This window comes from Molossus molossus, unplaced genomic scaffold (genome assembly GCF_014108415.1).
Source record: "Molossus molossus isolate mMolMol1 unplaced genomic scaffold, mMolMol1.p scaffold_m16_p_5, whole genome shotgun sequence".
Classification (NCBI taxonomy): domain Eukaryota; kingdom Metazoa; phylum Chordata; class Mammalia; order Chiroptera; family Molossidae; genus Molossus; species Molossus molossus.
Window position 1 is genome coordinate 24453138 of NW_023425388.1, and position 26718 is coordinate 24479855.

The window sequence follows — 26718 nt, forward strand, 5'->3', positions numbered from 1 at the left end:
CACGGCCTAATTGCCATTCCAGGGCTCAGTCAGGGAGCTTTGCTGCTGGGTCTCCAGGGGTTGGCGCTTCAGGGAGGCTCCCTGGCTACCGGCAGAGACAGCTTGGGAGGAGAGTCCCTCTTCCTCCTCCTCCCCAGTCTGGCAGGTGGTTTGTGCTGAGTATGTTCTGCAGATGGCGGGGGTGTGCGGCCGCCTCCACTGTGCAGAGCCAGTTACTGCTAGGTCTCAGCACTCTGACCCCGGGCTGTCTTCTAGGGCAGGAGTTTTCCCTTTCTTTTTAGAAAATCGAAAGGAAGTTTAAAGTTTCCATGAACTCTGGGCTGTTAGTGAGTCACTGTACGAATAGCCTCTTCCACCACATCTCGAAGGATACACGATCAGTTCGACTGTTGTGGAGGAGAAGCTTTCATCTCAGATTTCCTGGGCGCGTTTGCAGGCGAGTTCTCCACTCAAGTCCACCGAGACCTGACGACTCTCGGGTGGGGGCTGCCTGTGCTCTGTGCGGCGTCTCAGCAGCTTCCTGCCGTCCACCCGCTGCTAGCGCTCCGACCTGGTGTGACAACCCAGAATGTCGCCAGACACTGTCACAGTTTCCTGGGGGACCAGATGGCTTTCGGTTGAGGACCACTGTCCTAGGGTGACAGCAGACTGCCCACCAACATTGCCTTCGGAGGAGTGAAGGTGTGAAAATCTCAGACCTGACACAGTGATAATTGATTGCCACTTTGTACTCATAGATTAATGGGTAACAGCTAATCATACTATACAATCTGTGCCTAGTAATAACTTATGTATAGTTATTATGGTGTGCAGACTATATGCCACCTACAGCCTTAGGGACTAACTGCTATCGTCCCTAGTTTTGCAGTATGAATGCTGAATTTAAGACCTAAATAGGTTCAAACTCCCAGAACTTATTTGTAGCTGTCTTCTTATTCTCATATAACTGTCTCATATCTGGTTTAGGTCTTCGCTCCCAATTTCTTCTGTAGCTAAAACAGTTTTTCTTTCTGGATTAGTTTCTTATAGCTCTTGTAGCACAGTACCACGGACCGGTGGCTTAAAACTATAGGAATCGATCGTCCCACAGAGCCGGAGGCAGAAGTCTGAAATCAAGATGTTGGCAGGGCACACTCCCTCTGGAAGCTCAAGGAGAGGGTCCCGCTGGCCTCCTCCAGCTCCTGGTCACTCTGTCTTCATGCGGCTTCTTCTCCTGTGTCTGTGTGTGTCTCGAAACTGCCTTTTCGTGTAAGCACATTGGACACAGGGGCCACTCTACTCCAGAATCATCGCATCCTAACTTTAATGTATCTGCAAAGACCTCATTTCCAAATATGGCCAAATGTGTACCAGGGGTTAGCACTTCAGCATAGTTTTTGGATGGCACAGTTCAACCCACTACACTCCCCCACTCCTTCCTCACTACCTCACTTAGACATATAATTAACAGATGTCTAATGTTTTAAAGTAGTTCGAGAACACACCTTTAATTTTCTAACTAACTGATGCCATTTTTCATAAGTTTGGAGTGTCATCATGGTCATGTGACTCAAACACCTCTATTTGGTGGTTTTGTAGGTTTTCTTCATTCAGATCTCCTTCAAACACGGTCCTTCTCCAGGGTCTGTTTCTTCCTTAGTGAAAAGGGCGTTGTGTCTAGCTGCTTGCTCCACAGGAAACCTGAAAACTACTCTGACTCCCCGCTCCTCCCTGCACTTCCCTCCTGCGCAGCCCACGAGATTGCTTCTCTCACATTGCCACTGCCTCGTACCAGCCACAAGACCCTCCTGGAAATATACGCCACCATCCCCCATCCATTCGGCATTGCAGAGTGTGCCTTTCACGAGACAGAGCTACTCAGTCCAGCCCTTGCAAACTGCCCTTGCGTGGTCTCACGTGCATTAGCACAGCCTCACCAAAGCACCTTTCCAGCCTCCAGCACCTGGCACATGTTTCTTCCTCTGCCTAAATCCTCTCCATCCCCACGAATCTCACGGAATCCCAGACCTTTTCTAGGCAAAGTCCTTTTTCATTGTTTAGGTCTCAGATTAATTGTCACACCCAGTGGGAGTGCTTATCCAATCCTCCGGAGTGTGTTTATTTCTGCTGCTTTGTGGTCCCACCAACCCGGCATTTTCTCTGCCATAACATTTGTGTTACCATGTGTTCACATCTGCCTTATTGACCTTTGCATCATCAGTGCTTAACCCCATGCCTGGCCCGTGATGTTCACTCATAAATATCTGTTGAATGTCAACTGTTAACGGCGAACGACGCCAGATGTTAGACCTAGGTTCTTGAGTTCAGCTAAGAAAAGAATTCAGAGCCAAGACCCAGATACAAGCGAAAGTTTATTTAGAAAGTCACAAGGGCAGAATAAGTGAGCCAGCTGGGCTTGGTGGACTCAGGAAACAAGTTACAGAGGCAAAAGAAAGGCCCTTGGAGCTTAGGAGAAAGAAAGGCAAAGGTAACATGCCTGGGAGAAGGAGAGGGGGAACAGTGGGGTGCTCCAGAGAGGGGAGGGGATGGAGAGTGTGTATGCTCACAGGGGCATGCAGGGTCCTTTGTCTGAAGGGCTTTTATCTCTTTTCCAAAGGCTGAGATTTTTTTTCTCTCTGTGGTCCAGAGACCCAAGGTTTTGTTGGAACCTCATTGTCTTAGTGGCTTGATGCTTAAGGGAGTGGTCCTGCAAGGCTTGTATGGGGGTCCTATGAGGCTATTCTCCGGCCCCCTTGTTTCTTCTCTAAGGAGTTCTAAAACCACATAACTATCGAGATGCTAGGGGAGGGTGTGAAGCGCATGGCCATCAGTATGAAAGGTCAGGGGGTCTAAACTGCATGACCACAGGGGAAGAAAGGTCCCACCCCAGTTTGTCTGTTGTTGGGTCCCAGGGCTTCCTGCCCTGGGGACCTGCCGTTCCTAGCCTATCATTCCTATTCCGCTTGCCATCTAACTGCCTCCTGTAGCAAACCAATCACGTAGATGATTCAATATAAACAATTTGAATTAGGCGTTACTCACTGGGCAGCCTCCTCTCATTTTACCCCCAAGCTAAACTTTCTTTGAATTCTTTTTGATTTTTAAAGGACATGATTTTTGTATTCTGTTCCATTATATATTAATTTTTAAGCAAATGTTTAATTCATTTTGGCAAAAACAAATCTGGAGCTTGGTTTATCGTGTGGCTTCTTACCTCCTCTGGAGTTTTACTTGTAGAATACAACCAGATTATTAGGACTGTATTTGCAAAATGTTGCTCTATAGAGGAACTTATCTTTTGGCTTACTTTTATTTTGTACTGCTGTGTCAGCTAATGTTTTGAGCTGCAAGTAAACGTATACTTATACAAAAGTGTTAAGCAATAAAAATATTGAACTCTCTCTCTCTCTCTCTCTCTCTCTCTCTGACATACACACACACACATTGAGAAGTCAGATGAGTTTGGGAAACCCTCTGTACTTTATTCCTCTTTGGGAGATTCCCTGTTGTACAGCTTAGAAAGCTTTAGGCTATATGTAACAGAATTTCCAAATAACAGTGGCTCAGACACTAAAGGCGTTACCTCTCTCTCCAGACATGAAGTCAGGGTGGTCAGTCCAGGCCCAGTGGGCACCACAACCCAGCCCCTTTCCATTCTTCAGCTGCTCCGTGTACCTGTTGCCCTGGCCTCGTGGTTGCAGGTGGCTCCTTCAGGCACCGTGGTTTCATTCAAAGTCAGGGAAGGAAGGGAGGCCACGGTGAAAATCAGAGGCTGAACCAAGGGCTCTTTCCTCAAGTGGTTTTTCTTTTTTATCAGTGGAGGAAAACCTTTCCCAGACAGTCCCCAGAAGACTTCTTGTTTCTCACGGGCTAGTCTTGGGTCTCAGGACTTGTGACGAGGAGGCTGGGAGAGCCAGCACCTGAGGAAGGGGAGCGGAGAATCCTGATGGGTTTGGTTCAGCCAGGATGCGTCCTCGGCTGGCACACGGGCTGGCGGACAGGAAGCAGGGAGCGGACAGCGGGCTAGGTAACCGTCCCAGCCACACCCAGGAAGTCCTGTGTCCACGGAACAGTTACATTTGAGGGGTTCCGGAAGGGGAAAGCTCTTTAACAGAACGAACCCTCTGCCTTTCTGGCAAATGCGGGTGGAAGTGTTCATTTCAAAGGAGACGGAGTGACTGGAGATTTCGGACTCACTTCCTCTTGGCTGGAGTTAGCCTTCCTTCTGGGGTTCATGTCACTGGCTCCTTGGTAGTGTCTTTTTGCTCCCACCAGCCCGGGTGTGCCCTTCAGAACACTGGAGCAGACACATGGGTGAGGCCTGGGTGTTGGGCACAATACCAAAAGAGGGCTGAACTCTAGTCTCGTCTTGTTATCCGTAACAGTAAGTGTGATCATGTTCAGATTTGTTTCCTTGTCCTGAGCGCTCTGCCTATAAATGATTGAGCAGTGGTATTTTTGGATACTTTTTGTAGCTACATGAGTAGTAATCGTAATAGCAGTAATGTTGATAGGACCTGTATGATTGAGCATGTGCAGGTGCCATCGCTGAGCTGAGTGTATGTGCAGAGTGTCACTGAGTTCTCACAGCAGCCTTGCATTATTCCCACGTTACAGGCGAGGACACCGGCGGAGGGAGGGAGCCTCCTTTTCAGGGTCTCTCGGCAAAGCCAGGAGTCTCATGTGTCTGACTTTGGAGCCTCCTCTCTGAACAGTTGCTTTGTGTTCCTTACTTCTTTTTTTTTCCTCACCCCAGGACATTTTCTCATTTTTTTGTTCAGGTAGAGTGGGAGGGAGGGAGGGAGGGAGAGAGAGAGAGGGAGAGAGAAACATCGATGTGAAAGGGACACATTGAGTGGCTGCCACCCGCACGACCAAACCAGGGCCGGGGACAAACCACAACCGAGGTACGTGCCCTTAGCGGGAACCGAACCTGGGTCTCTCTGGACTGCAGGCCGATACTCTAACAGCTGAGCCACACCGGCCAGGGCTGTGTACCTTAGTTCTTGACTTCATCTTTGTAGAATGTTTTCACCCTTCCCAGCCCTGTAATCTCAGAGGGAAAAACATCCCAGAATCGTGCACCTTTTTGTTTTGTTAGACACCTTTTCCAAAGCAAGTTTTTGTTAATTGTGGTAGTTGTATAGGTTTTAGGAGAAAACTAGAACCAGTACCAAATTGCATCTGTAAGCTTTCCTCTGCCTGTAGCCTGTCTAGCATCAGAGGGTAAGGAATAGTTTCCTCTTCGTAATGCTTCCTTCCTGCACACAGTTAAGACAGGTTTCCATCCTGATTCCTGCTCCATAAATATTGTGTATATAGACATAATGTGAACTTCATGACACGTGACACATCCTAGGGTTTAAAAACAAGGATTTTCTGTAATAGAATTCTACCAGATCATGATCATAAGTTCAGGGATTTAAATCACAACTTGCATTTTCCCAAGTAGTTTGAAGGCCCAGTGGCTGAACGCCATGCACGCCCCCTGGAAAGGTCAAGGCCCCACTTGGAGTTTTTCCATGTTGAAGTCCTTCCGGTTATAGAAAGCTGGAGTCACCTGCCCTTGTCTCTCTTCCTCTGCAGAATAAGCTCCTTCCTCGGGAAATTAGCCTTGAGGGTATCTTGGATCAAGGAAAGGCAATAAGACCGACTCAAACCGCTTTTCTTCCTGCAACATAAAACTTGGTTACCTCTGACCACCGTGATACCGGGTTCTAACTTGAAGATGGTTTTTCTCTGTTTCTCTAGCCTCCCCACCCACTCTTGATTCCTCTGTGTGAGGAATAGTACAGGTGTTGTGTCCTCTAGTCTGTGGGAAGAGTTCACGTTGCCATTCAATGTTGAAAGCTTCCGTGACTGAGGAGCAGGATAAAAGGTCTGACATCAGACAGAACTGGACTCAGATCCTGGCCTTGTGACCTTGGGCAAGTTACCCTTAATCTCTCAGAGCCTCAGCCTTCTCATCCACAAAGTGGGTGCAATAATTTATCTTCTGCATGAAATTTCTGTGGAATTAAATGAGTTAATGCACACAAAGCTCTCAACACAGTGAACAGTCTCTGCCAAGTGACTGATAATTGCTGAGTGTCCTTATTCCTAGTGTTGTGTTTCTCCTTCTAACGATTCAGTTATTGCTCTTGCTTCTGGAACATGTTATTGTTTTAAAAAATGGCCTGAAACCTTTAGCCTTTGCCCTACATCTGAAGGCTGTGGGGCACTCGGGGGTCAGACCTGGATCTGTGGCCCCTGAAATACAACCACAGGAACAAATGCATTTAGCTCCCTGCCTCTTCCTCCCCGTCGAGAACCCATGTCAGGCAGCAAGTGAGTGAGGGGCCACCATTGACTTACTTTATTTTATAAGTAGACGTGAATTGTGTACACTTTGGTAGCAGCAATTTTCTTGCAACATCTCTCACTGCTGATTAGGAGACCCGCTAACATTGTGAATGAAAAAGTGAACTCAGTGTATTTTTCCCTTTCATTCAAGGAAGTCAGTAGAAGTCAACTTAAATTGCAATGTGCAGATTACTCTGGTAATTTGGAATGACCTCGTTACCAATGTAGGAAGCTGCCTACTTGCTCTTCAGAGCGTGTTCAGTTCTTGTTACTATGGGGAGAAGGCATCATTGGCCTGCCGGCGGCTTCTCGGACCTGCCCATCTCCACTGTCCAGGCCTGTGGGGGCAGAGCACCCCGCGGGCATTTGGGAGGGCCCCAGGCTGTGGACTCAGGAGATCCATGATGACAGGAATGGGAGCTTTCTGATTGTGTCACGTGAGCCACTGGCCATCTTATTTGGTGACAGTGAATCACAACAGATCCTTATCTTACCAGTGACTGATCTTCATCTCCACTATTTGTCATATCCTTGACAATGAAATAGGAAGCCTGTGGCATGTTTGTTAGTCTTCAGAATTGTTTTGAGAAGCTGAGCAAGTAAGGTTGTTTGAAGTCAGTTTCTGGATAAATCATGCCTTGTTTTGCTGGTTGGAGCTCTTGCCAAATTATTAATTTCTCAACAGAAGTATTTAGCTCTAATTATGCTTTTTCCAGTTTAATAGCTAACATTTATTGACTGTGAACCAGGCATGATTATAAGAGCTTTACATGTAACAAGATAGTAAATCCTCACAACCACCCAAAGAGATTGGTAATATTGTCCCCATTTTACAGATGAGAAAACTGAAAACAGAGAAGATCAGTAACTTGCTCAAATCCCAAGTGAGTGAGTGATAGAATTGCGATCTTCACCGATGTTCTAAATGAAGTCTGTACTCTTAAGTGTTACAGTATACTTATTACTTTAAAATCGTATACTGTTTCTCTAAAACCTTGTTAGTATAGTTCCAACATCAACCTTTAAAATTGAAATCAGCTTCAGTCATGTGAAAAACTGTCTTGATCTCTTAACTCAAAATATGTTTTAGTATCGTCCAATATTCTGTTATCCCAGAAATGTTGAACTAGAGTATTTTTATTCCAGTTAAGCACCAGATCAGATGTGGGGATTCAGAAGTCATGTTTTTAGACGGAGAAGAGAAGCACGTTGAAGTAGAGGAAGAGTTCTCATACGTGTCCTGAAGGAAAGTAGGAAGACCGCTCTTTGATTGGATAATACCCCGTGTGCTGCCGCAGACCAGCACCCTGGGAGAAGATAAATCCCCGAGAGCAAAGCCAGGGGGCCTAGGAAAGGACCTGGGAGAGTGACTTCAAAGAAGGGTGACTCGGAAATATCACAGAGGCATTAGAAGAAGATAGAATTTCAGGAGGTCACAGGTGCTCAGCATCATCAAATAGTGCCGATGTCAGGTGTAGAGGATCTGGGGGTTGTTGGGCCACTGTGACCTTGGGGAGCGAGTTCACTGGCATGCAGGTGCGGGGTCCGAGACAACGAAAACTCAGGCAGCTGCCAGCTGAGGAGACATCTGTCTGGACACCAGCAGGTCCAAGGAAGGGTTTTTTCAAGACAGGGAAGCTGTGTGGATGTTTTCTAGAAAGCCTGCGGAGAAGAAGCTACTGCATAGGTACAAATAAACATCACTAGCTGGCACATGTGCAGAAAATTGTTTTGTTCTGGATAATTCTTGACAGTATCTTTTCTTTTAAATGTTAACTCTTTTACAAAAGGAAGTATTGGGGTGCTGGTTGGGTTGTCACCTGTTAGATTTTGGCTGTAAAAGAAAGTTCCAAGGTGAGACGAGTCGTGGCTGGGCTGAGAGCAGCGGGTTGAGGGGAAGCTTCACAGTCCACCCGCCCCCTCGTGTCCCACTCCCACCTTCCCTGCGTGCGCCTGGCCCCGTCTGGGTCAGCTAGCTTCCTCCCCATTCTCGGTCATCCTTATTATGTACTGAAGATGTTTGCTAATAAAGGTTAAGGTGCAAACTCTCCCTGAGGTATCTGCATGTTTAAAAGCATCTCCTGGCCCTGTCAGTTTGGCTCAGTGGTTGAGCCTTGACCCATGTACCAAGAGGTCGCTGGTTCGATTCCCAGTCAGGGCACATGCCCAGGCTGTGGGCCGGATCCCCAGTGCGGGGCATGCAGGACGCGGCCAGTTGATGTTCTCTCTCATCAATGTTTCTATCTCTCTCTCCCTCTCCCTCTCCCTTCTTTTCTCTGTAAAATCAATAAAGGGAAAAAAATGTTTTAAATACCATAATAATAAAATAAAAGCATCTTTCTGATCACAGGGCAGATGCGACGGGTCTGAGCCCAGCAGGAAGACCTATGCTGTTACCTTTTCTTCATGGACTGAGAGCTTGGGTCCAAGGAAATATTTTGGTTTATGGAGTGAGATTAGGATCCAAATTTTTTTTTTTATCCTCACTCGAGGACATTTTTCCATTTTTTTGTTCAGATAGAGTGGGAGGGAGAGAGAGGAAGAGAGAGAGAGAGAGAAACATCGATGTGAAGGGACACATCGAGTGGCTGCCACCCGCACGACCAACCAGGGCCGGGGACAAACTGCAACTGAGGTACATGCCCTTAGCGGGAACCGAACCCGGGTCTCTCTGTGCCGCAGGCCGACGACGCTCCAACCGCTGAGCTAAACTGGCCAGGGCAGGATCCAAATTTTTATATTTTTCAGACCTTTCCCCCAGATGTCCAATATCATTTGTTGACTAGCCCATCCATTCCCCACAGATTTGAAATCACCTGTTCATGTACTAAATTCCCAGATGCTTTGGATCAGCTTGTGAGCACACTGCTCTGCGTTGCTGAGGCTGAACTGTCAGCTCGTGCTACACCCCAGGCTTTGAGCTACTTGCTGTAGCTTTACTGTAAGTTCTTACTATGACAGAAGGCCAGTTCACTCTCTTCTTTTCCACAACCATTTTGACTGTTCTTACATGTGTATTGTCTTGTGTGTGTTAGAATCAGCTTGGTTGTTACCCCTTCTGACTGCCCCCCAAAAAAACCCAGTTTGTGTTTTTGTTTGGATTGTGTTAAAATTATATATTAATTTAGGAAGAATTGATATCTCTAATATCAAACTTTCCTATTTATTCAGGCCTTCTTCTGAAGTACAGTATTTGCAGGCTGCCTTTATATAGCAGAAACCGGTTAAGTTTAATCCTAAATATTTTATGTGTTTTGTGGCTATTGTAATTAAGCTTACCACCTCTATTCTGAGTGTCATTTATATATAGGAGAGCCTCTTGTGTAACCCAACCACTTGGCTGAATTTACTGTCATCTTGTAACATATTTTCAGTCAATGATGTCATCTGCAAATAATCAGTTGTTCGTAGGGCAAAACAATTCCACTGTCCAGTAGCCACCTCAGCTGCACCCATGGCATCCATAGACACCTGGAATGATGGTCGTCTTCACATCTACACATTTATTATTTTTTAATTTATTTGTACTTTGAGTTGTGAAATGTTTCAAACGTACAGAAAATGATCAAACACTAATATACCTATCATCCACATTTAACAGATACTAACTTTTTGCCATACTTATCAGTTGTCTGCATTTTTAAACAAGAAGCGTGGTGTAACACTGCAGGTGACCCTAAAGGCGCTTCCCCATTGTTCCGTCTCCGTCCTCCTCCTCCGCGGGGTAGCTCGTGGGCCGAGTTGGTGGCTATCATCCTACACTCCCTCCCGAATATATGTACGTGGGCCTATGCACATACGTATATATGTACTTGATGTATTTTTTTTTTTTTATCCTCACCCGAGGATATTTTTCCATTTTTTACTCAGATAGAGCGGGAAGGAGAGAGAGGAAGAGAGAGAAACATCGATGTGAAAGGGACACATCGAGTGGCCGCCACCCACATGACCCAACCAGGGCCAGGGACAAACTGCAGCCAAGGTACATGCCCTTAGCGGGAACCGAACCCAGGTCTCTGTGGACCGCAGGCTGACGCTCTAACCACTGAGCAAAACCGGCCAGGGCTGTACTTGATGTTTTAAAATGTATGTTGTATGCACTTTTCAGATGTCCTGATTCAAAAGTAATAGCTATATGCCCGTTATGGGAAATTGTAACCTCTATAGAAACGTATGGGACAGAAGGCCGAAAGCGCTCTATAATACTCGCTGTAAGAAAACCACGGTTCACCATAAGGTGTATCGTTGTTCAACCCGTGCTGTTAGTTCGCGTTTAGTAGAACCAGAAACTGGTTCTGAGCTGCTTTATAAAAGAAGGCCTTCCCAGAGGAAGAGTCATCGGGGTGAGTATTCACCCCCGTATCCTGTGAAAGGATTCTCAACAAAGGTTGCTGGATGGAAGTGGGTTCTGCCCGGGAAACCGTCCTTGTTTACAGCACAGAGCCACAGACGTATCGACCCGATCGCTGCACCCGATGGGCGCCCCGCTCGCACAGAGCAGACCGCCCTGCCGAGCAGCTGGTGATTGGAGCACATCTCAGACAATCAGAGGAAGTCTGCATGTAAACGTCTGCATGCGAGGCAAGGTGGTTTTTCCATTTGCCTTTTTCTGAGCAATTTCACTTCCTAATTACATGATCCAAATTGTTCCAGAGACTGTGTAAACCATATGTTTGCTGAGCGCTGGAGACAAACATGGGGAAGTCTGAGCACATCAGCTGCCCTCAGGAAAGGGGTTTCTTTCCCAGCCCGGCTCGGCCTGTGTTCGGAATGCTTACTGGACAAGGGTGAGCAAGCAGAGGAGGGGGTCGGGGCTGGAGGTAGCTGCATCTGGCTGTTGATTCTCCCCTCTTCCTTCTGCTTAAACACATGTTTTAACACATATTTTGTCCTCTGTATCAGCATGAGAGATAGTGGGTGCTGACTGACACTAGGAAGTGGAATTTCAGTATTTAGCCGATCTGGAGAGGGAAAATGTGGTTGTTTTGAACCTTTGGGAGTGTGTGTGTGTGTGTGTGTGTGTGTACACGTGTGTACGTACGTGCATGCACAATGAACAGGCTAGCAAGAGTGAGCTGCTACTTTTCAATATTTGTTTTATTGAGTTTGTATAATAGCAGACAAGGATACATAATTTACTACTGTGAAATGAAAGCAAGTTCTTTTTAAATTAAATGAAATAAAAGAGCAGTGAAGAATTTGTAAATGTTATTTATGTGACGAAGTTTACAGGTCTAGATAAAATAATGATATTGGGTGATTGCTATTGAATAAGTTAAAAAACAAAAACAAAACAAGGCAAACATTTCCTGCTTCCTATTTTGGACTCAGAAGTCAAAACAGTGGGAGAGTCCCCTTTTCAGGCACACTCAGTGACACAGATGTGCAGAGCCGGACGCCTGGAGGTGCACTCTCACAGCTGTGAACAAAGGGGCGTAGTTCATCTTCCAGACTAGACATTTGAGAGATCAGGCCGAAACCGAATCAACCGTCACCCTAGCTCTTAATGGCCTTGTAGTTGTTATCGCTAAGAGAACAATGAAGAACCTTCTATTATAACTTGTCTACTTCTTCTATCTCTAATTACCCTCAGAGACAACGATTCAAAGCAGGGATGAAACACAATAGCTGGTATAATTTGCATTTAGGCAAACGTGGGGGAAAATTGAAACTAAAAATTAAGAGGTAAAAAAATGATTTAGGGAGTTTATTCATATTTATTTACATTAGTTTCCTGTGAACTCTTGGTCTTGAATTCTACTAGGGGCTTCCTCATAGGTTAAAGCACTTTATGCCAAAGACTTTTTGGAATATGAGTCATCTTGAATGCTTGCTTTATAGCATGTACATTTCTTTTTCATTCGTTTTCTATTTTATTCTCTTTTTATCCTCATCTGAGGATATTTTCCCATTGATTTTTAGATAGAGTGGAAGGGAAGGGAATGGGGGGAGGGGGGAGAAAGAGAAACATCGATGTGAGAGACACATTGATTGGTTGCCTCCCACACAACCTCAACGGGCTGGGGATTGAACCTGGAACCCAAGTATGTGCCCTTGACTGGTAATCTAACGGAGACTCTTTGGTCCTCTGGCAGATGCTCCAACTGCTGAGCCAAACTGGCCAGGGCTCTGTTTCTTTAAAAATGGAAAAGAAACCTATTCATTATTTAGGGCACTACGTAAAATCATGTGCACAACATTAGGGTGCTTGGATTTTTCTATGTGAAGCAAATTATTTTAACTGGAAATGAGTGTCTTTGGCTAATGGGTAGTCTTTTTTAACTTGTGAGCTGGACCAAGAGTAATTAGGAGGTGCAGAGAGGGTGCTATAGCCAGGAAGCCTTGTTTTTTCTCTTGTTGAGGTTTTGCCTTTGTTTGTTTCTGTTTGTTTGTTTCTGTTTGTTTGTTTCTTTGTTTGTTTTATATTGAATCCTGGTCTATTATATTAAATTCATGTCCGAAATATCTAGGCAAACATTATAAACATTTTTTGCTCTTCCAAAAGCTGACTGCTTTGTTTCTGGTGAGCATGGTCTTTTAACATAGTAACTGTTTTGTTTGTAAAGTATATCATCCTCTTTCCTCCTCTTGTACAAATTGTGTGAGCTTTGATAAGCCTCATTTTGTATGAGATACACTTTTGTGTATCCTGAGTGTGGTGTGCTGGTCTGTAGGCAGTTTCAGGAGAGCTTTGGAGATGATCTTGCCATGGGAATTTTAGAGTAATGCAGATTATGACCTTAACAACCAAAGGCTTGATCAGAGGGCAGTATTTTGCTTTTATATGTGATATCTGTGTTTGCTGGTTTTTTTTTTTTTTTTTGAGGGGACAATCTATCAAACTAGATTTTAGAAAAGATCGATTTTTCAGGGGGAATTACAAGGGAGTAGTTTATAGGCAGATGTCCAGCAGCGAATGAAAGAAATTGTAAGAAATCTTGAGCAAATGGCTTGTTCTGAAATTCTTAGTATAATGGGAATAAGGATTTTTCTTTTCTCTTAGTTCCCCTAAGTTCATACATTTGTGTTTGTTATTAAATAAGGTAGCAATTTGATATTGTTCCTGACTATACTCGAGTTTATTGCATAGTCTTCCATTAATTCAACAGTTATTTATTGAGCTCTCCCATGTTCAACGGCAAAGGTACATATTCACAGTGGAGGGAAAGTTGTATGACACGGGGTTGGGACTTTTCGAGGAGATGAGGGTGTATGCAAGGAGGTCCCAAGAAATCCGAGCATGGACGAGAGGACATGAGGGTTAGGAGTGGGAGAAAGTGGTGGAGCACTGGGTTGCAGGCACTGGTGGGGGGAATTGTTGGGGTTGAGCAGAGGGACAGAGACAGGCAGAACTGATGGAGTCGTGTTGGACAGCGCAGTTGCAGACAGGTTGCAGTCTGTAGCAGTGACAAGGTCTTTGGTGTGAAAGTGGAGGGTGGCTGTAGTAGGGCAGAGGACAAGGTCGTTGAAGGAGTCGAGGAAGGCAGGACAATGGAAGGCCCTGCCACGTGGAAATTCAAAAGCAGTGTTGGAGAGACGGGACCAACAACCGAACTCATGAGAGGTTGAAGAGGGGCCCGGGGTCAGTGAGTGACTGACTGTGAGATGGAGACCGACGGACGGCATGAGCTGCAGAGCTGAGGACTTTTGGGAGGAGGAAGTGACATTGTCTGGAAGCAGCAACGAGAAGCAAGCAGACAGAGAGTCTCCCCGAGAGGTGGCGTCTTCTGGGGAAAGTCATATTTCTGTTAAGGCAAGAGTGTGAAGGGAGGGTTTCGAGAAGAGGCTGAGGATTTAGGAGATGTAGCTGTCTTCCCTGAATGAGGGCATCTTCGGAGGACATGGCGAAAGGGAAACCCGCCGAGGAGCTCGGGTGGGGCGGGTGGGGCATGTTCACAGTGCTGGGGAGACGAGGCCAGGGGAATGGCGAACAGTGGGCGTGAGCAGGGGGACAGGGATTGGTCCTGGAGGTTTCTGAAGCAGGTGGGGAGGCTGTGCCTGTTGGAGAGCAGGGTGTCTTGCCAGAAGCAAGCAGACCTCTGGGCTCCCCTGTCCTCCTGAGCCTGGTGGCATGGAGGCTGGGAATGAGGCCTAGTGACACAGCATGGGTAGGTTTGGGACGCCCTCTTCTCCTGATGGAGGGAGGCAAGACCGAGGAAGTACACCTACGTTTTTGAGCATATGTCACTTAACACAGTTCCAGGACCCTAGAAAATGAAACCTGGAGGGTTTTACACGCTTGTATACAATTTCGTATTACAGAAAAATAGTAGCTCATAGAGTTCATTGGGGGGGTTATATTGATTCATGATCAGTAGATATAATTTAGATTCCAATTCATGTGTTAAAATAAATCATTTTCTCCTTGCTCCCCACCCCACCACCTTCCCCCAAAATGTGACTTGAAACATGACCACGTGACAGTCTTATCCACGGAATTGTTGACACATTCTTTCCCCCTTTTCTTACAGTGAAGAAAGTTACAACGTCAATGATTATTCCTTAAGAGACCAGCTGTTGGTGGAGTCTTGCGACAACGAAGAGCTTGCTTCTTCTCCGGGGAAGAACAGTTCCACGATGCTCTATTCGAGACAGAACTCCGCCAGCCACCTCTTCACTCTGACGGTCCTCAGCAACCACGCGAACGAGAAGGTGGAGATGCTGCTCGGGGCTGAAACCCAGTGAGTAGGGGTGGGGCGGGCTTCAGCATGCCTGCCGGGCGTCCTGCCCGACGGTCCTCGGCCCACAGGCTCCCGGAACACTGAACAGTGGCTACTATCTATTTATTTTTGTTGAGCACCTATCATGTGCCAAGTACTGGTCTAGCTGCTTTGTTCAGATGCTCATCTTTTCATCGTGATCCTCCCAAAGTCCTGAGAGATGGAAATTATTTTTGTCTCTGTGAATCCTGATGGATGCTTTGTACAGTAGCCCCCCTACATCTGCAGGGGATATGTTCCAGGACCCCCAATGGATGCCTCAAACTATGGATAGTATTGAACCCTATCTATAGTATATTTTTTCCTATACTTCTATACCAGTGATAAAGTATAATTCATAAAGTAGACACAGTAAGAGAGTAACAACAATAATAATAAATGAAATAGAACAGTTATAATGGTGCACTAATAGAAGTTATGTGAATGTGGTCTCTCTCTCTCCGAACACCTTGTTGACCTTCACTCACCCTTTTTCTTGTGACGATGGGAAATGACCCAGCGCCTAGGTGTGAGATGAAGTGAAGTCAGTGGAAGACGTAGGCGTTGTGACATAGCGTTAGGCACGGTGGGCCTGTGACCGGGCTCTAGGTGACCAGCGGGCGGGGAGCGTGTGCGCTGTGAGCATGCTGGAGAAAGGGGCCAGTCACGTCCAGGGCGGGATGGAGCAGAACAGCGTGAGATTTCTTCAAGCTACTCAGAACAGCATGCTATTGAAAAGTTATGAATTGTTTATTTCCGGAATTTTTTATTTAATATTTTCAGATTGCAGTTGATCATAGGTAACTGAAATTACAGAGAGCGAAACTGCAGATAAGAGGGGACTGCTGTACTTTAGGTGGTGTGATTTTATATTTAGAGAGTGGTTTAAAAGTAAAGAATTGTTTAAAACATATTGTTTTAAATATGTTTTTATTGATTTTAGAGAGAGGGAGGGAGAGGTAGAAACATTGATGTGAGCGAGAAACATCCATCAGCTGCCTCCTGCATGCCCTCTGTTGGAGATTGAGCTCACAACCCCGGCATGTGTCCTGACCAGGAATTGAACCGGGACCTCTCAGTCCATGGGACGATGCTCAATCCACTGAGCCACACCAGCTGGGCTAGATGTCATATCTCCTAGGACTAGAAATAACTGTTCAAAGGCTGGAGAAAACCAAGAGGGACTGGTCCAGTTTAGGTAAAGGTGTTTGAGGTTTGAAAACAGCCAAAATAGAAGATTCCAGAGGAACTTGATAGTTAACAGAGGGAATTGACAAGAAAAGGAGGGTGGGGGAATGAGTGGTGATGGAAGGAGACTTGACTCGGGGTGGTGAACACACAGTGCAGTGTACAGGTGATGTGTTGTGGAATTGTATGCCTGAAACCTATACAATTTTATTAACCAGTGTCACCCCAATAAATTCAATAAAAAATACATTCAGTGATTTGTCAGAATATTTTTAAAAAAAGAAAAAGAGCTTCGTCCGGCCAGTGTGGCTCAGAGGTTGAGCATTGACCCAGGCACCAAGAGGTCTCTGGTTTGATTCCCGGTCAGGACACATGCCCAGGATGTGGGCCCCATCCCCATTTGGGGGCATGCAGGAGGCAGCCAATTGATGTTCTCTCTCGTTTCTATCTCTCCCTTTCCCTTTCTCTCTTTCAAATCAATAAAGGGAAAATAATTTTTTTAAAAAAGCTTCATCATATGTTGTTGTTTTTTTTCTTTATTAATTTTAGAGAGAGAGGAAGGGCGAGGCAGAGAGAGAGAACAACATCGATGAGAGAGAACATCGATACCTGGCCCGCAACCTCTGCATGTGCCCTGACCAGGAATCGAACTGGTGACCTCTTGGTGCGTGGGTTGATGCTCAGCTACTGAGCCACACCGGCCAGGCACACATGTGTTTCTTTATGAGACAAAGAAATGCCTTTTCCTAAAGGTCCCAGAGTTCTTGTGCTGAAACCCCTGAAAAGCTCTTGACACCTTCCCAGGCAGGCCCCTCTGTGTTTGCCGCCTGCGGAGGGCACTTCGGTGAGGGTGGTGATTGCTGGTGTGTGCAGGTGACCAGCAGGACAGACACGTCCAAGCCTGAGGCCGAGGAAGGCATATCTTCACCTCGAAGAGGGATTGAACCTCTCGGCCTGTGGAGACGGTGCAAGACTTCCTTTGGACACACCTCTCCTAAAAGGAGGGCTTTGGATTTTATAAGACTTAAGGATAAAAACATCTTAAACACTTTAGAGGTTAGTGCTTGTCCGAATGTTCTAGAGAAGTCTCAAAACCAGAGCTATTCTCTCATCACTTCCAGTCAACGATGTGAAAGTGTGCTGGTGTGGTCTGCGTTTTCCTTCTCTCGGCGTTCACGCGGGGTGTTGGTGTTGTATCCCGCCAACATGTCAGCAGAGCTGTTCCCGGCTGTGTCGTTTATAACGTACGTGGTCTTCCCCGCTGGGTCTGAGATGCGTCCCGGAGAGTGGGAAGTCAGCCCCCGTGTCCAGTTCCTTTTGTCCCGAGGCTGGATCCCTTCCTGGGACTCTGGCCCCACCTGCCCCTTGATCCTATCACGGGCTGAAGAGATGTTCACTTCCTCCGTCAGAGATTTTCTCAGAATATCTAGTGGTGTCACCCGTAAACTCATGGGTATGACTCATATTTGTAGTTCTTTAATTGATAGGAAGAGAACATTCCAGAAAGAGCAAAGGGGCAGATGTCTCCTTGGGTGCAGAGAATGATTCCCTCACTCTCCCCACCGCCAACTCAGTGACAGTTCCAAAGTAAATAAGCAGACAAATACTCGTAAGCACACAGACTCGCATTGGTATCGAAGGAAAAGATACTACAGCCACGTGCGTTTTCCTGTAGAAACAGCGGTGCTAGAAGTCCCGCAGATAGTTTCTGTGCCGGCATGGGGAAGGTGCAGGTTGTGTCTGGCTGCCTGGGTTTGAGCAGTCAGAGTTTGGATCTATCGATCATGTTTTCTTTGCTCCTAAGAGTTGAAGAATGTATAGGAGAGGGCATGTTTTCTGTGTTTTGCCTCTTTTATACATGGTTCATACGGCTCATTAGCAATCCGGTTGAGAAAACGGGGTCTCCACCGCCCCACGGGCCTTGAGTAATCGCAGACCTCCAGACCAGCCATGTGTTTCCTTTGGCTACTCATTCTCTTTGAGAAAGAACAGGGTTTGTACCTAAAGATTCGCCTTCTTTGAAAAGGTGTTCTTAGTAGAGGCCGCCTGGGGACATGTAAAATGTACGCTCAGCAGCAGCAAGGGCGCAGCTGCTTGGCACAGGACAGTTCAACAGTTGTGACAGTGACGTCGCCGAAGAGCAGATCGATAGCTTGGATTCCATGAAGTATGCAGAAAAGCTCACAGAAGGACGGGGGCAAACTCCCGGTGAGCATCTGGGCTGTGCCAGGCACCAGCCAGCTGAGAGCATGAAGGGCCGGCGGCTGCCTCTGGAGAAAGGGCGCGAGGCGTCTGAGTCAGGTGATGGGGAATCTCGTTTCCCCAGGACTGATGGCATGTCTGCTCTGGCCAACCGAAGAGTCCTATTCTCTTGGAATCTCAGAAGTGTCTTGTTTAGACAATAAAATATGTGGCGACCCTAAAGAGGTCTGTAGTCCACCCCTCCTTTCCCCCAGAGGTGAGGTGGTTTGCCCGCAGGAAGTGGTGTTGCCAAGGCCGGGACTGGATCCTGACCTTCCTGGGGCAGACAGAGTTCCTCCTCTGACGGAGGCGGGCCTTCCCTCCGAGACCTGCCGCAGCGACAGCCCGCCCTCCCCTCGCCCTGGTCGGCCTCGCTCAGGATCAGAGGGAAACCAGGAAGCCAGATGCTATTCAGCGTGAGAAACTACTAAAATGCAGATGTTTTTAAAAGTCTGTAGACTATGAAAAGGAAGAAGTTTGTGGAAACTTAGATGTAAATTTTAAAAAATCATATGCTTTGAAATGTTTTATAAAATACTGAGTCGATGTTGTATCTCAAAGATTATTTTCTGCTTAAGACGACCTTTTGGTTGCTTTGCCTGTTGTGTTTCCCACTCCCTGGACGCCCCCGTCAGCCCTCCGCCAGTGACCACGTGCCCCCCTCAGGGCTCAGGCACACACAGTGGTGATGTCGCCCCAAGAATTCCGGCCACTCGCCGTGTCCGGCTCGTTGGTTCATTCTCCTTTGTTTTCTGTCCCTCCGCCGCATTACTCCTGACCCCAACCCAGCCCTAAATCTCTCCTTCCTGTCACAGCTGAACTTCCCGAGACTAGTCTTCATTTCCCCCTGTTAATTTCGTGTTTTTATCGGGCACCTGCATCCTTCCAAGAGCTATTCCGAGGCTGGGCCTTAGCAGTGGACAGTCCAGAGACCTAGTCCCTGCGCTTTGGGGCTCTGTCCGCGCGAGCCCCTGCCGTCTGCCTGCCTCCGGCCCTCCGGGAGGGCGGCTGCACCCCAGTCGGCCTGGCCAGTGGCCTGCAGTGAGCTGGGACAGTGCGACAGTATTTCTTGAACCCAGTAAAACTCAGTGTAAAGTGCAGTGAGGGTAGCAAAGCCAGGGGACGGGATCTGAAGAGACTGGGAGGTGCTGGGTTGCCTACTCTGAGTTAGATGGTGCAGGAAGACTCCTCAGAGGTGGCATTGGAACTGAGCCCGGAGTGACAAGAATTAACCCGTAGGCAATGGCCCGTGCCGAACTCCCAAGGAAATGAGTTTGAGGTCGTCAGACTAGGATTGACCATAGTGAACGAAGTAGATAAGAATCAACCGGGGTGGGGGGCGTTGTGGGGGGACCCAGATGCCAGTGGAGGCCAGAGCTCTTCCAGGCCATTGTGTGGCCTTTCTGTCTTCCGGCCGTTACCTGCCTGGCATGAGGGAAGCGGGTAAAACTTACAAAGTGTGTAATTATTTTAGCAGGAATTCGTCTGTATCGGATTTCTGAAAACACTTGGTTCACACTGGATTGGGTGGTGAGGACCATTTCTTCACCACAGATATTTTGAGAAGCACTGATGTAGAGTCTTTTAAGCCAAAGTTGGGGTTCCCCAGACGACCAGAGGGGAGGCAGGGGTTCCACGAGAAGAGCACCCGGGCCGTGTTGGAGGGGCCCAGGGACCTCCTGGTGGTGACTTGGACTCGGTGTGTGAGGAGAGTGGGGAGTGTTGTGTTTATGAGACAGAGACAACGAGACCAACGCACGGTGCGTTGCAGTGGCAGTGAGTGCCAGAGGGGTGGACGACGCTTTGGATTTTCGGCGCCTTCTGTGGAGTTACTCCTTAACCATCGCTGTGTGGCTTCCTCTGCCCCCCGCCGAGGCCACGCCATCCACGGATTAGCCGTGGCTTCCGAGCTACCATCCAGCAGTCCAGTCTTCTGTCTTCACCTCTGATGCCTTCAGTGCTGCTGACTGTCAGCCCTCAGCTCACCCCTTCGGAGACTTTCTCCACCTGCCCGTGGCCGTCCCTCAGTTCTCCATCTACGTCTAACCTCCTCCTCCACTGTCCCTTCAGAAAGGCAGCCTGTCTGGAGCCAGGCCTCGCCACCTCCCACCACCTTCCCAGCGCCCACGTGTCTGACTGGTGGCACGACACCCCTGCGCGTTGTCCATTCTGGGACTCGGTGTCGTTGCTGACGCTCCCAGTCTGAACACGCCCATCACCGGCTGGCCCTTCCTGACCCAAAGTCTGCTGTGGCCTCCACCGGTTCCCACGCCCCAGGCCCCAGGCCACCCCATACGTCACTTACCTTTTGAACCAGCCTGGAGCCTCTTGTCCTTGCTTCTCTCCGGCCCGTTCTGCACGGAGCTGTGGGCCACGCCCCACACTCAGCTCTGCTTTTGTCCGTATTTCACTTTGTACCTAGCAAGCTCCCAACAAGTATTTTTGCAGCGGACCCACAATGAATATAATGAGCTTTTCCTTGTCCAAGGCCAGGCAGGCGGCCGCCCCGTGTAGGGGATACTGCCTCGCCCTCCATCTCTCCACCGCCCTCTTTGTGCTGTTGCAGCAAACCTTCTCCCTGGTCCACTTGCTCCTCAGCATTGGCCCAGTCAGCAGGCGGCTAAACTTGTGTTTTGGATGTACATCTAAGCCATGTACACCGCCGGGTCTGTTTGCCTGTTCAAGATCTTAGGTCACTGGATTGTTAATGAGATGGTAGTCTGAAAAATACAAAAGCTGACCCTTTATAAAAGACAAAGGAAGAATGTTTTACTACTGTCCTTTCTTTTCCCACTGGGCCTTTCAAGAAGAATGTGGGAGCCGGAGAGCCCCCTTTGTCTGCCCTCATTAAAATGAAGCCCAGACAGCTGCCGCCGGCACGGACCCAAGGCTGCGGCAAGCGGCGTCCTTGACGTCCTGTGTCCACAGTGGAATTTGGGTGGCATCTGAGTCCAGTGTACACCACTGAGTCGGGGCACACTCAGTGGTGAAGGCAAACTTTCTCCCCCATTGGATCTGGCTCTGGATATAACCACCTTCCACTGGAGTCAGAGAGCCTTCCCAGCGTGTGTCAGCAGAGCCTAATGAAGGTGGCGGGCCTGTCAGCCGTGCGGAGGGCCCACTCCTGGGCCCGCCGACGAATGCTCATTGTTGGCCGCAGTTCCTCGCGCTCTTCCTGCTTCTGTTGATTTAATTAACAGCAGGAAGTAAATAGGATGGAATAAAATGTTAAAGGGTATGTCCGACATACTCTTAATACGCCCTTTCAGAAAAATTCCCGATATAGAGATGACAGTTTACATGGAAAACATGTTTAGTATACGTGGCAGTGTTTTCTCCTTGTTGAATCTGGAATCCATGCCCAGTAATGATCTTTGACTTGTACAGTGTCCATCAAAATGCTTGGCATTTTGTGACCCTTGTTACCGACCCCAGTGAAACAGGAGGGCGGCGGTAGTACAGGTCTTTTATTATGAAGGACACAGAGAACTGACCCGCCGAGGTTAAGCCGGGATTCTGGACCAGAGCAGGCCTCGGGAGCTGTTAGATATGATAAACAAGAAATATTTAATGAACTTTACTGCACGTCACGAAAGACTGAATTTCAGAACTCTTTAGTGGGCTAGGGTATTTATTTTGCTCTGGAGTCCAGTTTTATTGGCTCGGTCACACAGCATCATGGCGATAGTTCTTTACCCCATGGGTTTCCTTTTATGGAACAGTTTATTGAACTCAGCTAGTTGAATGAAGTGTCAAAATGCATAGAAACAATGTCTCCACCACCCTACTCGTTATGAAGGCTTGGAGGACTTTTTACCAAAGGCCGTGGGCACAGGAACTTCCAAAGACACCACAGGCACATTCGTGGGCCGTGAGGACACCCGTGTCTGGCATTGTAAGGGTACAAGGAGGTTCGGCAGCCGCTGGCCTCTGCTTCTATGGAAGGGTCAGGAAGACCCGGTAGGGCGAAGCCCGTGGCAGGTGCTCCGTTAGGTTCAGCCTCATCCGCAGCCCTGCCTCTTTGTTTCAAAGCACACTTCCCACTTTCTCAGTATGTGTCTGTCTGTCCTAGAAGATGCCTGGTGTTCGAGGAGACGTCCGACCTGGCCGTCTCGTCGGCCTCTGTGCAATGGAGTTGAAAGCACCCGTGTTTTTAATGAATTATGTGCGAGGCAGGCTGAGGTGCCCTCACAGCCAACGCCTCCTGGGGACATTGCATCATTCACGCCTCGCAGACAGAATGGGGGGTTTTGAACGGAGGGTGTTCACAGATATTTACGTTGAAGGCGTCTCTCCCCAACTCAGTCTTCCTGCCCCTGGGCGTGTGCTGAGCTGAGGGTTGGAGTGTGTGTGCTGCTTCCTGCTGGCGCTGTGAAGAGCACGGGCCATGGCAGGCCCCTGGCAGCCTCAGCCTGGCGCAGGTGGGCGCCCAGCGAGTGGAAGCAGGCGTGGTCGGAGGGTCTTAGAACTTGATATGCCCAGGTCGAGGCCAGGGCAGCCCTGTTATTCTCTCACTTTGGGCAAAGGGAAGAGTCTGAACTGCCCGGGTGGTGTGGCTCAGTGGTTGAGCAGCGACCCACGCACCGAAAGGTCGCTTGTTCGATTCCCGGTCAGGACACATGCCCACAGGACACAATCCCCAGTGGGGGGCATGCAGGAGGCGGCCAGTTGATGTTCTCTCTCATCGATGTTTCTCTCTCTCTCTCCCTCTCCCTTCCTCTCTCTAAAATCAATAAAGAAAGAAAAAAAATTTTTTAAGTCTGTGAACTGGGTGTGGGGTGCACTGTGACTTCACGATGATTGTTTCATACTGTCCCCAGAGAAAATAGCTGTCTGGAGTGAGCCCCAGACTTGATATCTAAATTTAATAATGAGTATGTCCGGGCCCTGGTTGTTCTTGTTCTTAGAATTCTGTCTTTGTCCCGTGTCTCCTCCCTGCCTGAGAGGCTGTGCTTTCTGCTAGCTGGTGGGGGGGCTCCTTGGCAGGCTCTGGGAGGCCCCGGGGGAGGTCGTGGGGTTCTGACAGCATCCAGTCAATTGAAGTCATTTCAAGAAGGGGCCCCTTTCAGCGAAGGCAACAAGGAGTGTCTTGTTCTGTCCTCTGGAGTCCCTGTGAGGGGCCGCCGTGTCTGAGAGATGCCATTAGCATCAGGCAGCATGCCACAGGAGGGAAAGATTTCATCTGGAAACTAGCTGCAGGGGGAGGCCACTGCTGAAACTGGCCACTCGACACCAGGGCCGTGCCAGGGAAGCCTTACGGGAGGACTGCAGGCAGCAGAAGGGGCCGTGGGCCCAGCGTGGTGTGTGCCGCAGAGAAGCCTGGCTTGACGTGGCACAGGGAGGAGGGGGGGCCTTCCACCAGTGACATTTCGTTTTCAGTTTCCTCTGTACTTTGCAACTTCCAGTTAACCTGATTAAAGAAAAACAGATCTTACCCAACAAAGAGATGATACCAGAGATGTGTTTGCTTGGATTATTTGAAAGGAAATTGTGCTTCAGTCGTTCCTGATAGAACCACCCTGAAGCCCTTTGCCCCGCGTTAGGAGTGACCAAGATTTCAAAGCAAGACGGCGTCACGCGTTGCTGTTTAAATCGTGTGTTTACTACTTGGCACACCAGCTCGACCGGCCCAGCCTCCCGTTCTTGTAAAGAAGTCTGTCTTTCAGCAACCTGCTGTTTCCCCGCCTCCTGCCTTCTCTCATTATTAGGAAGCGCTGCGGGAACCACACCTGGTGGCTGCCGCGCCCCCTGGCCTCGCGTTGCGACTGCACCGACTGCACCGACTGCTCCGCCGGCCGGTTTGCGGGAGCTGGCTCTGTGCGCTCCACGCGTCAGCCTGGTCTTCTGGGAGCGGGGAAATCGCGCAGTTTCTTCCAAGATGGTTGTAAGGACTAGATTATACTTGAAAATACAACAAAGTACCGTGTCTGGATCAGAATTGCTGCCTAAAACCGTTTAGAACAAGACCCAGGTCCCGGCCTCCGGGAGGGTATGGCCTGGTGAGGAGACAAGCCAGCCAGTGAATGGGGCGTCAGTGCGAGAGGAGGGCACCGATTTCCTGGGCCAGCCGCTGCTGGCCGGGTCCCCATCAGTGCCAGGCGGTGAACCTCACAGACGACACGCCTGCCTTCATGAGGCTGTGGGTGGCCAGGAGGTGCAGAGAGGGGTGTGGGGCAGGACCGTCGGACGGGGATGGGGACAGAGTATGTGTTCACACATCAGGGGAGGCTGCCTGGAGGAGGCGAGGCTTGTGTTTTCAATACGGAGTGCATGTGTTGAACAAAAGAAGTCGGGTATAAAAGTGGACACAACGGAGGATTCCATGTTCATCAAGAACCAGATAGGCAAGACTAGTCGATGATGGTGGAAATCAGGCAGTGGTTACCTTGGCGGGAGGCTATTGATCGCAAAGGGACGAGAGCGCGCCTCCTGGTGCATACCTCCCGACCTCGCGGCATGTGTACCTGGGTGTACCTGGGTAAACAGTCTCAGAGCTGTTTACACGTGAGCTCACGGCAGCGTTTATTTTATGTTCTTCCATTTAAAAGTTTTAAATAGTGATTACGAGTAGGTCTAGCTCAAAAACGGAGGTTGGGAAGGTCGTACTTGAGAGTGAGACGAGCCAATAAGAAAGCTGTCCCAGCCCTGGCCGGTTTGGCTCAGCGGTTAGAGCGTTGGCCTGCGGTCCTGAGAGACCCGGGTTAGGTTCCCGCTAAGGGCACGTACCTCGGTTGCAGTTTGTCCCCGGCCCTGGTCGGTTGTGCGGGTGGCAGCCACTCGATGTGTTCCTTTCACGTTGATGTTTCTCTCTCTCTGTTCCTCTCTCTCCCTCCCACTCTACCTGAACAAAAAATGGAAAAATGTCCTCGGTGAGGATTAAAAAAAAAAAAAAGAAAGGTGTCCCAGCGCCGGAAGACGTCTGCTGTCTGGAGGGAGGATGGGTGCACACGGGTGGAGATGGGGTGACAGTGAGAGGCATCTTTTAGGTGCAAGGCATTATGGGAGAGAGAAAAAAGGTTTCTCAGGTACTGGGCATAAAGAAGGTACGAAGGTAGAGTGGCCCTAGTAGAACTTGACCTTGGTTGGAATTGTGGATGTTAGAACTTACCTGTGGCCTTGTCTTCCTTCTCTTGGGCTTTTGGGAAGATTACGTGAAATATGGATATCAAGTGTTGTGCCCGCCATATATATGGACTTAATAAATGCCACTTAAGAAATTTCAAAGTGTGTACGTGTGTGTGATTCATTTCATTGCAGTCCCAATATTTTACTTTTCCAGGTCATAAATTGTATTATAGAGTAGTGCTTGTTTGTCTGAAACTTTTGATCCTTTAGTTAGATAATTATCTTATTTTGTTTAATTATAGCTTAATATTGTAGAAAAAATCTTGGTTGGTTTTATCCTTGAAATATTTTTGGCTGTACTTATTAAACCATTTTAAGCATTTGAGAACAGCCTAAAAAAAAGGTCAAAATTTTTCTATTTGAATGAAGCTCATATTTGGAAATACTAGTTATACGGGGAACAAAGCAACTTTAAATATGTCAAGTTTCTCATCTTTTCTGAAATATTTGAGTGGGGGAGGGGAAGGAGAGGATGTGGAGAGAGACTGATTTACTAGGATTTTTTTTTAAGGAAGTTTACTTTTTTGAAATGTTAAACATAAGATTATGAGTGTACCGAACATCTTTTTTTGATTGCACTGTGTAATGTACTTAGCTCTTTATTAAATGTTCAACTGCTGTGTGAGAAATTCCACTAAATCAATAGCTAGCCAAATTCATTCAGAATCATTTGACAATGTAGTTTTTAGCCTATTTTAAGTGTCCCAGATTATCATTTTAAAACTCTTATCCTTGTTTTGAAGGGCAGTCCCATAGCTCGCTAGATAATCTCTCCCGTTTTGGGGGGTAATGGCTTTGCATTCTGGGACATACTCCCTTCCGTGTCTGAACACCTTGAATCTCTAACGGCTGTGCCTGTGTTTAGGAGCGAGCGAGCCCGCTGGATAACCGCCCTGGGACACAGCCGCGGGAAGCAGCCTCCAGACCGAACCTGTAAGTAACTCCTGGGCTGTCTGCTCTGAAAGACGGACCGTGGAGGGGCTCTGCCCCCTGCTGGACGCTGGGGTACGAACGGTCCCCCAAGGTTTCCTTCCTGCTGCCCTGCCTCAGAACTAGGTGATCCCTGCTTTGGAAGTCACAGGGTCTGAATCCAAATGGGTGGTGCAGTTCTTTGTTACATAAACGTGGTAAACTGTTGCATATC

At 48.1% G+C, this 26718-nt stretch overlaps 1 protein-coding gene across 1 annotated transcript in view; it reads left to right on the top strand.

Moving 5' to 3' along the window:
* The window catches only part of ARHGEF26 (Rho guanine nucleotide exchange factor 26), a 119404-nt gene that overhangs the window by 90746 nt on the left and 1940 nt on the right, over positions 1-26718 (top strand). The window contains exons 11-12 of the mRNA XM_036243254.1: positions 14793-15002; positions 26440-26507. Coding sequence (XP_036099147.1) covers positions 14793-15002; positions 26440-26507 — 278 coding nt within the window. The remainder of the gene's footprint in view (positions 1-14792; positions 15003-26439; positions 26508-26718) is intronic.